The sequence below is a fragment of the Coregonus lavaretus genome, assembly GCF_964263955.1.
Source record: "Coregonus lavaretus genome assembly, contig: HAP1_SCAFFOLD_861, whole genome shotgun sequence".
Lineage (NCBI taxonomy): Eukaryota > Metazoa > Chordata > Actinopteri > Salmoniformes > Salmonidae > Coregonus > Coregonus lavaretus.
Window position 1 is genome coordinate 132,501 of NW_028156943.1, and position 12,815 is coordinate 145,315.

The 12,815-nt window shown below is 46.7% G+C and overlaps 1 protein-coding gene across 1 annotated transcript in view; it reads left to right on the top strand.

The window, feature by feature from the left end:
- LOC311119568 (beta-1,3-galactosyltransferase 1-like) overlaps window positions 1–4,481 on the top strand; it is a 6,032-nt gene extending 1,551 nt beyond the window's left edge. The window contains exon 2 of the mRNA XM_084194244.1: window positions 1–4,481. This exon is cut by the window's left edge and continues 259 nt beyond it. Within this exon, the coding sequence (XP_084050370.1) occupies window positions 1–807 (807 nt within the window). The 3' untranslated portion in view covers window positions 808–4,481.
- The last annotated feature ends 8,334 nt before the right edge of the window (window positions 4,482–12,815 follow it).

Genomic DNA, 12,815 nt, shown 5'->3' on the forward strand with positions numbered 1-12,815 from the left:
GAGTACTCCTTCATCATGGATGAGCAGGTGAAATGCCGGGAGCAGAACCCCTTCCTGGTTCTGATGGTGCCAGTGGCGCCCTATAACAGGGAGGCTCGTGACGCCATCCGCAGTACTTGGGGCAGTGAGAGGCAGGTACTGGGCAAAGAGGTGCGTCTGTTCTTCCTGCTGGGACTTCCCAGTGGAGAGAGGACAGAGCAGCTCCAGGAGAAGGTGCTGCAGGAGAGCAAAGAGCACCAGGATCTGCTGCAGAGCGACTTCATAGACAGCTACAAAAACCTGACCATCAAGACCATGATGATGATGGAATGGCTGAGCTCTCGCTGCCCCAACGCCTCCTACGCCATGAAGATCGACTCAGACATGTTCCTCAACGTGAACACCTTGGTCAACATGCTGCTTCACGCTCCAAAGCAGAACTACATGACTGGAATGGTGGCAAGTGGCGCTGCAGTTCTTCGGGACCCGAGCTCCAAATGGTACCTTCCTCATGAGGCTTTTCCTGAACCAGTATACCCACCTTATGCTCTGGGCCTGGGCTATGTCTTCACCTTAGACCTCCCCAGGAAGCTGGTGGAGGCGTCCAGGCATGTTAAAGCCATCTACATAGAGGATGTGTATCTGGGACTGTGTATGAGACACCTGGGCATCAGGCCTACTAACCCCCCCAGTTGGATACTTTTTCTGGGGTACACAGGTGCCCAGAATCGCTGTTACTACAGCTCTGTCATCACGACCATCCTCTCGACTCCTCAACAGCTACTGGACATATGGAAAGACTTGAAGAAACTTGGGCCTGCCTGTTGAAACATCACAGGCTGGTTTCCCGGACCCAGATTAAGACTATTCCCAGAATAAACAAGCACTTTCAATGGAGATTCTGTGTCTCGGAAATCTCTTTTCCAAACATTCTCACAGAAATAAACAGATAGCACTGCACCTTATCCATACATGTATAGAGACAGTGGGTATCATGTGTATTCACCCCCCTTTGGATTTCTTCACATTGTGTCGTGTTACAAAGTAAAAAATCGTCCTTTATTGTCAACGATCTACACAAAATACCCTGTAATGTCCAAATCTCAAAAATATTTGAAAATTTCTTAAATATTAATGAAAATTTAAACACCAACATACCTTGATTAGATAAGTCTTCACCTGCCAGATTCAATACATGTTAGAATCACCTTTGGCAGTGATTACAGCTGTGAGGCTTCTTGGGTAAATCTCTAAGAGCTTTGCACACCTGGATTGTGCCCATTATTATTTTCATAATTCTTCAAGCTCTGTCAAGGGGTTGAGGGTCATGGCTAGACAGAAAAACGTATCTGTGTAAATCGAGACCAGCATAAAACAGAGATAAAGACAAAGATAACTTAGACCAGGATAACTTAGGGCACCTAGCGAGAATAGGCAATTATGGAAGACAAAATGACCGGCGCAAACCCAAACCCATCCACTAAATTCGACGCCTGAGGTGTCCATCATTATAGCAGGCCCTACCGTTAAAAACAGGGAGAGGATGCGATGGAGAGAGCGACGGTACTTCTGACGGAGGGGATCCAGTGTGACCCGATGCCTTTGGTAGTAGCTGTGGAGTGGATGCGGGGGCCAGAGGCCAGGGGGGTCCCTCGCTATGATCAAGCTGGAACTGCGCTCTGTCCAGGAGAAAGTGGAAGTCCTTCGGCAGAAACAACAAAAAGTGACTTCACAGATCTGAACTTCAGAACTCTGGGAAATCCCGACCCGGGTAGAACTTCTACGTCACTGGGAATGGGCGAGTGATGGATGCAACAGCCTTCACCTGGTCCTGATGCTGGTAGCAGGGGGCCGGGAGTCGAGGAGGAAGGATAGCGCTGAAGACTGAGACTCACCTGCCCAGCCATTAAGTGCTGACCAGTTTACCGTTAATGGTTGGACTGCTTTGAACTGTGAGCTAAGACAATTTGATTGTTACTTTCACTGAATCCTGACATTATATCCCTGAATGACACATCTAACAGTTCCGCATTCAATTGAAATGGACGGGTACACTTGGTTTGGACATAAGAGGAAAACGCATGTAAGAGCACCTAAAGGATCTGGTGGAGTTAGAAACAAAATACTTGAGTCCTATAAAGTCATTGTGACTGACAAATCAGTGGATGGCATAACGGGACTGAGATTTCAGCATCGCGTATTGGAATATCGGGATTTTAAGACCCCTTGAAGTGAATATATTAAAAACTTCTTTGATGAAAATGTTTTTTCTGGCATTGCTGCTATTAGCCCATACAAAAGCATTGAATAACAGATTCACCACATGGAACAAGAGATAGTCCCTGATAGATTAATTATTAATGACTAATTATTACACCCTGAAACTGTGTATAATATGTTAGAAATGTGTGAGTGTAGGACCAGTAAAGACTATGGCATTGAGCCACTATTTAGCAATGTGAGTAAGAGTTAGGCCAGACAACAAAGGCAACTGAGAAACTAAGATAAAGAGGCCTCCCAATTTAGGGAGGGGAGAAACTGTTATGAAAAAATGGTGCAGAATATTGTGAGAACGGCGACAACAAAGGCAACTGAGAAACTAAGATAAAGAGGCCTCCCAATTTAGGGAGGGGAGAATAGGGGCTTTAACTGTAACAATGGAGGGCACTTCGCCAAAGAATGTGAGGCCCTGTGTCACGCCCTGGCTCGGGGGACACTGTTATGTTGAGCCAGGGTGTGTAGATCTATGTATTATATTTCTGTGTTGGCCAGAGTGATTCCCAATCAGAGGCAACGAGTGTCAGCTGTGGCTGGTTGTCTCTGATTGGGAGCCATACTTATAGAGGCTGTTTTCCCACATTAGTTGTGGGATCTTGTTTCTAGTTGGTTTGTGTTAGACCGTGAACTGTCACGTTATCGTTTGTTTATTTTGTTGTATAATCGCTAAATAAAGAGTATGTTTGCCTGCAACGCTGCGCCTTGGTCCTCATCTGTTCCCGACGAGCGTGACAGAAGATCCCACCAAGACAGGACCAAGCAGCGTGAAGAGGAGAGAGGATGGACCTGGGATCAGTGGAGTAGGAGTCTCGACTGGGCCCTGCCAAGTGAAGAGCAGAGAGGCTGGTCTATGGAGCAATGGATTAAGAGTCTCGACTGGGCCAAGCCAGTGAAGAGCAGAGTGGCTGGACTTTGGAGCAGTGGGGTGAGAGTCTGGCGAGAACTAGGGAGGCCTGGTCCACGGGGAGGAGAGACACCCAGAAATTTTTTAGGGGGGGGCTCACGACGTGGACGTCGGGGCAGCAGGAGGCCGCGATAGAGCGGTCCAGCGGGTTGACAGAGGAGGCCGCCAGGTTACGGGGGCCACTGGTGTTAAAGGGGAAGGAAAGTGTGGAGGCACGGCGAGAGGTACTGGGGTGTGTTACCAGTCCGGTCCGGCCCGTTCCTGATCCCTGCATAGGGCCAATGGTGTGTGTCCCCAGTACGGTCCGGCCTGTCCCTGTTCCTCGCATCGAGCCTGTGGTGCGTGTCGTCAGCCCGGCCCGGCCTGTTCCTGCTCCCCGCACCGAGCCTATGGTGCGCGTCGCCAGCCCGGCCCGTCCTGTTCCTGCTCCCCGCACCAGGCCAATGGTGCGCGTCGCCAGCCCGGCCCGTTCTGTTCCTGCTCTCCGCACCAGGTCAATGGTGCGCGTCCCAGTCCGGTCCGGCCCTTTCCTGCTCCCCGCACCAAGCCAATGGTGCGCGTCGCCAGCCCGGTCCGGCCCTTTCCTGCTCCCCGCACCAAGCCAATGGTGCGCGTCGCCAGCCCGGTCCGGCCCGCTCCTGCTCCCCGCACCAAGCCAATGGGGCGCGTCGCCAGCCCGGTCCGGCCCGCTCCTGCTCCCCACACCAAGCCAGTGGTGTGCGTCGTCAGTCCGGCACGGCCCGTGCCTGTTCCCCACACCAAGCCAGTGGTGTGCGTCGTCAGTCCGGCACGTCCCGTGCCTGTTCCACCGGTGCCTGGTCCGGCACCGATCAGATGCTTCACGCCGGAGCTAGAGCAATCCGCTCCACCAGTGTGCAGTCCAGCTCCGGTCAGTGGGGTCAGACCGGACCAGGGGTACTTTGGGGGGTTGGAGAGGGAGCGGGGATCAGGCCCGGAGCCGGATCCGCCGCCTAGGCGGAGTGCCCACCCGGTCCCTCCCCTGTGGTATTTGGTTGACGCGGTCGGAGTCCGCGCCTTTAGGGGGGGGTACTGTCACGCCCTGGCTCGGGGGACACTGTTATGTTGAGCCAGGGTGTGTAGATCTATGTGTTATATTTCTGTGTTGGCCAGAGTGATTCCCAATCAGAGGCAACGAGTGTCAGCTGTGGCTGGTTGTCTCTGATTGGGAGCCATACTTATAGAGGCTGTTTTCCCACATTAGTTGTGGGATCTTGTTTCTAGTTGGTTTGTGTTAGACCGTGAACTGTCACATTATCGTTTGTTTATTTTGTCGTATAATCGCTAAATAAAGAGTATGTTTGCCTGCAACGCTGCGCCTTGGTCCTCATCTGTTCCCGACGAGCGTGACACCCTGTGTAAATACTGTGACAAGATAGGCCATAACCTTTCCCGCTGCAAACATAAAGGAGAGGGCAAGAAGGGAAACCGGGGAGAGAAAAGAGAGAAAAGAGAGAAGAGAGAGAGAGAGAAGTCCATCCCCCAGCTTTGAGCGTGAGGAAGAGGAAGATAAGGCGTGACTAGTCCTTGAGGGAGAAATAGTAGACTCTAATGGGGGGAAGACTAAGGAACCCTTTGATCCAAATTGTGAGGTGTTTGAATTGGCTACTATTGACTTAGCACTTCAACAGGAACAGAAACCTTATTTGACATTGACAGTAATGGGTATGAAAATTAAATTCCTTTGTGATACGGGAGCCTGCAGGACAGCAATCTGTGCAACAGACAAGCCAGATGGAGTCAGGATTGATGGGGAGAAAATCATAGTGCGATCTGCCTCTGGTCATCAATTTATTGAAAGGTTATCAGCCCCAATAACCCTAAAACATGACCAATCAGGATGAGAGGCAACCATACCCATCCTGATATCTAAGCTGTGCCGGGTAAATTTACTAGGACGTGATGTAATGACTAAATTGAATGTGGCTGTCATTTCCGCTGAGAGGGGAATGAAAGTACACATAGTCAGAGACAATATGGTGGTCTGTGGGGAAGAGGAGCCATGTTATTGGTGTAAGCAAGATTTGTTAAGGGGGGGAATAATTGATATTCCCCGAACCTTGATGGAACTTGCTGATGATGTAGTACCAGGCCCCACTAAAATGTCCCCCGATGACCTACACTGTACTCTCTGGTATGACAAACACCCAGGTCCAGATGCAATATATGAGGAAGCATTATTTAAAACCACAGAAAGGACTATAGCCTTGAAATGGTTTCACTATGACAACACCCTCGCAGTAGTGGAGGTGGAACTAGGGCCCCAAAGTCAGAGACTGTTTTTTTTTTTTTATAATATGTTTATTATTTTCCAATAAAAATAAAGTAAAAGAGACAGCAATACAAACAATGACATTCATTGTACTGTTGGATGGGATGGCCAGTTTAGAGGACAAAACAAAAGTTAACTCACACATACACAAAATAAAACAAAATCCTATTAGGTGGTACGTGTATAAGAAGACAGCATATAGTCATTACAAGCAGTGTAGTTCAGCCAAAAATAAATATTGAGTGGAGTACAGCACAGAGTAGCAGCAGATCGTCAGCCCAGTTATGAAGCGGGACTAGACCATTTATCCAGTATCGGCTGCCATATTTTGTAAAACAATGGACTTCTGTTGGAGGTGTTGTATCGAATCTTTTCCATATGGATTACATTCCCTAAATCCCGTAACCACATTTCAAAGGTAGGTACAGTCTCCAATTTCCAAAATTGCAATATGAGCCTTTTGGCTAATAGAGTACAAAGAGAGACAGCTTTCCCCTCCTGGTTATTCCCATCAACTGTACCAAACAGAGCGATCAATGGGTCTGGGGCTAGAACTCTATCAAAGGCCTTAGATAAGTAATCAAAAATGAGAGCCCAGTAAGCCTGTAATTTAGGGCATGTCCAGAATAAGTGGGACAACGTCCCCTCCTCCTGCTTGCACCTCTCACACAGTGGTGAGGTGTCCGGGAATATTTTATGCAGTTTTACTTTTGAGTAGTGTAACCTGTGTATCACCTTAAACTGTACAAGGTTGTGTCTGGCATTCACTGAACTGTGGTTTATATTCCTGAGAGCTTCTATCCAGTCCTCATTTGAGATTTCTGAACCGAGTTCTTGTTCCCAAGCCCTTTTAATGGTGTCTGTGGATACCTCTATGTGGGCCTGTAGCACATCATACAGTCTGGAGACCGACCCTTTTGAATGGGGTTTGACAAGGATCAAGCTATCTAATGTAGGACTATTTGGCTTCATGCCATACTGTGGGATGTGTGTCCTTAAGAAATTCCTGATTTGGAGGTATCTGAAAAAATGTGTTGTTGGCATGTTGAACTTTGCCTGTAGTTGTTGAAATGAAGCTAACTGACCATCTATGTATAGATTACCAATTGTTGTGAGCCCCTTCTCCCTCCACTGTGAAAACACCACATCATCCATTGCAGGGAGGAAAGCATGATTCCGGCTAATCGGGCTGTCTACGTACACAGTGGGTATGTTAAGAAAATCCCTAATCTGTTTCCAGATCCTAAGAGTATGACAAATGACTGGATTGGAGTCATAAGTGGCTTTTTTCACATATGATGGGCTATTAACAAGTGCAGGGAGTGAGGAACGTTGACAGGAGGCCTGCTCAATCAAAAGCCATGAAGGCATATCCTTCCGTCTCATCTCAGGTAAACTTTCCCTCCAGAAAGACACAATGTTCAGATTAGCAGCCCAATAATACAGTTTGAAGTGAGGAAGGCCAAAGCCCCCCTCTATCTTGTACTTGCATAAATGCTTCTTTGCAATTCTGGCTGCCTTGTTATCCCATAAAAATGGAGTTACTATTGAATCCAGTTTCTTAAAATAGCTTTGTGGTATGAAATTGGGTAGACATTGGAAGAGGTAAAGAAACCTGGGTAGGACAACCATTTTAATAGCGTTTATACGACCAACCAAGGAAATAGGCAGAGTTTTCCAGAAATCTATATTTTGTTTAAGCTGATATATTTTCATGTCCCAATTCACTTTCAATAGCTGGTCAAGGTCTCTTGTCACTACAATGCCAAGGCTTGTGAACTTGTCCCTCACTGTTCTAAGCGGGGTAGATTGCAGAAATTGCATATCCACAGGCCGTGATATTGGCATCATCTCACTTTTTTGCCAGTTTATCTTGTAGCCAGAGAAGGAGCCGAATGTGTTTATCAAGTTAAGTAATGGTGGAATAGACGTTTTAGGCTTGGACAAAAACAAAAGAACATCGTCTGCATATAGGGAAATTTTGTGCTGTGTGTCTTTTATTTTAACAGAAGCTATATCGGCACATGCCCGAATGCGCGTAGCAAGGGGTTCCATGGCTATAGCGAAGAGAGCAGGCGAAATAGGGCACCCCTGTCGGCACCCCTTGAACAGGCGGAATGACTGCGACATTTCCTGATTGGTCACCACGGACGCCATTGGGTGTGCATAAATAATTCTTATCCAATTAATAAATTCCTTTCCAAATCCGAAATGCTCCAGAACCGACATCATATACTTCCACTCAATCTGATCAAACGCCTTCTCTGCATCAAGAGCTATTACCACTGCCTCAACTTTATGATCATGATACATTACGTTGAAAAGGCGTCTCAAATTGTAGTATATATGTCGGCCCGGGATAAAACCTGTCTGGTCAGGGTGTATGATGTCGGAAATATATTTTTTCAATCGGTTTGCCAATATCTTTGTCAACACCTTGTTTTCTATGGGGAGTAACGACACGGGGCAATACGACGACATCTCCATGGAATCTCTATCTTTTTTCAAGATCAGGGCTATTGTAGCCTCATACAGTGTTTGCGGGAGTTTGGTATTTTCTTTGGATTGTTGAAACATTCGCAGCATAAGTGGAGATAGACTAGCGCAGTACTTCTTATAGAATTCTATTACATATCCATCGGGCCCAGGGGCCTTGCTGTTTGGAAATTGTGCTATCGCTGTGTTAATTTCATCTAAGGTTATCCCTGCATCGAGTGCGGCAGCTGCCCCCCTGTCTAGTTTAGGAAGTTCACAATCAGCGAGAAAGCGTTCCATAGTTTGTGGATCAGTAGCATCGCATTTTGATTGGTATAGCTCTGAGTAAAACTGTGCAAAGCATTTATTAATGTCCTGCGGATCTGTTACTATTTTACCCTTCTTGTCTTTTATTTTGTGAATAGCTCTAGATGCTTGTACATGCCTTAGCTGTCTTGCTAATAATTTATGTGATTTGTCCCCCAGTTCAAAATAACTTTGTTGCGTTCTAGCAAGTAAAGAGCCCACCCGTTTCGAAAGGATGGTATTGTATTCATACTTTAACTTTGTGATCTTCTCAAGGACTGTATACGAGGAATTTGTCCTAAAAACGTTCTCCTGTTCCCCTAACTCTCTTTCAATTTCTCTCAGCCTAGTATTGGCACGTTTCTTCCTCTCTGATGTATAAGAAATAATGTAACCTCTAATCACAGCCTTTAGAGATTCCCAAAGGGTGGAGTCGTCAACATCCCCCGTGTCGTTAGTACTGAGGAAAAAGGCAATCTGCTCCTCCAAATACTGACAGAAAGCCTCATCTTTCAACAGGTATGCGTCTAAGCGCCACGGTCGCCGACCTGTCGACATATTGTCGAGTTTCAGCACCATGGACAGAGGAGAGTGGTCCGTAATTAGAATGGGGTGATAGGTAACCGACTCAGCTGCTGAGATTAGTTTGGAGTCCAACAAAAAATAGTCAATTCTGGAATATGATTTATGAACTGATGAGAAGAAAGAATAATCCCTGTCTGTTGGGTGCGTCAGTCTCCAAATATCGACAATGTTAAGGTTTGTCATCAATGTATTTAGACAGACACTGGCATTTGATTGTTGAAGTGACCTTGATAGCTGTTTATCTAAAAGAGGGTCTAACGTACAGTTAAAGTCACCTCCAACAATAACACTTGTATCCGAGATATTTGGTATGGCCTTAAATACCCTTTGAAAAAATACTGGATCATCGAAGTTGGGTCCATATAAATTGACCAAGGTTATTGGTTTTGAATTCAGTGTACCAGCCACAATAATATACCGACCATTAGGATCTGAAATCGAGGTTGAGTAAACAAAAGGAATGTTTTTCCTTATCAGGATTGCTACCCCTCTCGCTTTTGCATCAAAGTTAGACTGGTATATCTGACCGATCCAGCCGACTCGTAGCTTGGCCTGCGCGGAGCGTTTAATATGAGTTTCTTGAAGAAGCACTATGTCAGCACCCAGTGATTTAAGATGAGAAAAAACCTTAGCTCGTTTCACGACATGCCCTAATCCATTACAGTTCCAGCTGACTATCTTTATTCCACCTGGTCTACTCTGTGCTCGGTCACTATGTGGCATTTCTTATTTTAAAGCAAATTGCTGCTGTCATACAAAACCCAGAAGAAAAACGTCCCGCCGTGCGGGAGCTTGTCATGCCACCTGTACTAATAAACGTGAACATAAAACACAGACCCCAACCCCCCTCCCGTCCCTTTACTGAGTGACTTCCCCAAACGAAGCACTCCTTGGCTAACACACAAACGTTAGGGTGTCTAGACATAAAGCTTGAACTAACTCGTCGTCTATAGATGCTCCGCATATAAACTAATATTAAATAACACTTAACTTAACTCTCATGTTAGGGGGTGAGTGGCGCTAAAACATGACATGCCAAACAATGCTATATTAGCCACAACATCTCACCTATCCTATAAGTCCCAATTTCTGATCTTCTGATCGAAAAGACATAGGCCGGAAATTCAATTCACACACATTCCTGGCCTGTATTTGGCCATTTAGCTTGCTGGCACAGCCGTTCTGTATCCTCAGCCGGGGAGCTTGCTTGTCAAGAACAGATCTGCCTCTTTTGCGTTGTCAAACGTACGTGTTGATCCCTCGACTGTCACCTTAAACCGGGCTGGGAAGAGGAATCCATATCGGATGTTGGCCGCCCTGCATTTGTTGCGTACCTCATCATACTCTTTCCGTTGGTTCCTCACCTCCAAGGTAAGATCTGGGTAGAAAGACACCCTGGCTCCGTTGTAGTTAAGGGGGAACTTTTGACTAGCCAGCTTGAGGATGAGATCCCTGGTGTGGGGATAGTGCAGCCTTACAATGAATGGCCTTGGTGGCCCGCCCTTGGCCGGCTTCGTTGCCTGTGCTCTGTGTGCGCGGTCGATCAGGATGGCCGTTTTGAAGTGTTCACTCCCCAGCAATGCCGGTATCAGCTCCGAGACAAATTCAGTGGGTTTCCCTTTCTCCGTGTCCTCCTGGATCCCACATATTCGGATGTTCTGGCGTCTTGAATGCGACTCGAGCATTTCCAGTCGGGCCTTCAGGGTTTTGTTGTCATTTTTGAACGTTGCGCACTGTTTCTCTATGTCCTGTAGCCTGGCCTCGTGATCGATTGTCGTCTGCTCAACCTCGTGCACCCTTCCCTTAGTTGCCTTCACAGTTTCGGCCAAAGTCCCAATATTCTTTGAGATATCAGCCAACCTTGTGTCCACCTTCTTGCTTAGTGCGTTTATGGCAGCCAGTATGTCACTTTGAGTAGGATCTGTGGGGAACTCTTGGAAGCTAGCCTCTTCAGCTAGCTCCTCGTGGGTCGGCGACGTTGAAATTGGTTCGTTGTCTATCTCATTCCAATTATCTTGTTTAGCGCCCCCTTTTTTGTTGCCTTTTCCCTTTGTCATATTTGTTTGAAGTTATAGGTTGTGAGAGGTTAAGATAAATATTAATTTGTTTCAAAATTGAGCGGAGCTCTAGCAATGCACGTCTACTCCATAGCACGCTCTCTAGCGCCCCCCAGTCAGAGACTGTTCAGGGAAATATGGAGCCCACATGTGTCCCTAGCAAAGGAGCCAGCAGAGGACTGGAAAGACATGGGCCAGTGGGTATCCAAGGGTAAGAGGATCACTGATTGGGTCAATATTGTGAGTGGCGATCAACACAGCCCATCCACAGATAGTACATTTAGATGAGAATAGCAGATGCTGAGGAGAGGAATACCTGTTGACAGAACAACAGGAGTCAGACTTAAAAGAAGTTCCAGAGCATTTGTGGTCCCGGGGTCCAGCATACGTAGGATTAATAAAAGGGGTAATTCCAGTACAGGTGATACCCAAATCTAATCATAGGCCGTATCAGAAGCAATACCCTATGAAACCAGAAGCAATAAAAGGTTTGCAGTTTACCAAGAGCAGATTGTGAGGGACCTTGAGGGAGGGCCAATTCTTGGGGAGATAGTGAGGCCAGAAACAAAGGTGCAGTGTCCTGGAAATCACAGTCTGTTTTGTTTTTTTCAGTTCTGCTGGGAGTACATTGGATGATGGGGTTTTGTGTTGAATTAGAGACAGTGAGACTATTAGTCAATACCTAGGAGAGAAGAGAGGTTACGGTAGCAAAGACAGACAAGAAGGAAATGGTAATAGTGGAGACAGGAGTGAGTGGAAGTGTTACAATTGTGACAAAACGGGACATTTTGCTAGAGAATGTGAGGAACCATGTAGTTACTGTGCAAGGAAAGGGCACCAGTGTCACGCCCTGGCTCTGGGGACACTGTTATGTTGAGCCAGGGTGTGTAATTCTATGTTTGTATTTCTATGTTGGCCTGAGTGACTCCCAATCAGAGGCAACGAGTGTCAGCTGGTTGTCTCTGATTGGGAGCCATATTTAACTGTCTGTCTTTCACTTTGTGTTTGTGGTTTCTTGTTCCGTGTTGGTTGGTGTATGTAACCAGGGACGTCACGGTTTCGTTTTGTTGTTTTGATCGTGTGATCATTTATCAAATAAAGAAGATGTTTGCCTTCAACGCTGCGCCTTGGTCCTCCTCCTTAGACGAGCGTGACAGAAGAAACCACCATCCTTTTTCTTCACAAAAAAGAAACTCGAGGACGCAGGGGAAGTGGAAGGCCGTATGTATCCTTGTCTCAGAGATTCGTCTATGTAAGTCTCCATAGCTTTCTTCTCCTCCTGAGACAGAGGATACACATGGCTCCGTGGGAGCGCAGCTCCTGCCTGGAGGTCTATCGCACAATCTCCCTGCCTATGGGGCGGCAACTGCGTCGCCCTCGACTTACTAAACGCAATAGCCAAGTATGGGATTCACAGGTCTCCTGACGGTAGGTAGCTGTCTGATTGTGGGGGCCATATTCCTAACACACTCAAACCCTCCTGATCCGCCAGAAGTAGTAGTTAACCTAACAACAAGTTGATAAAATAATACCTTAACACAGTCTATGAAGGCATAGGAGACAACTAGACGTAGGGAAAGGGGAAGTACTAGGGACTGTAGGGAAGGACATCACCATATGTATGTCACCATGTATATCCTGGGACTATGTAGTTGCTCATACCAAGCGGGGGGGATATGTCAATCTCCATACACAGTTTAAGGACAGGTGTAGTATTGTGAAAGTAGGGAATTACCAGAAATGGCAGTGCGACCCATATAAGGGTAGGTACTGTCTGAAAGTCTGAATTACGCTAAAACAGGTTACAGACCTGAACAAGTGAGATATCCTCTTCAACTGGGGCACCCTATATTGTAAACCTCTCTGAGGGAGGTAGTCAGACCGGGGCTGTGGTGAAGGAGTCTTGTAGTAACTTGCACTATCTGTATCCCCCGATAACAAA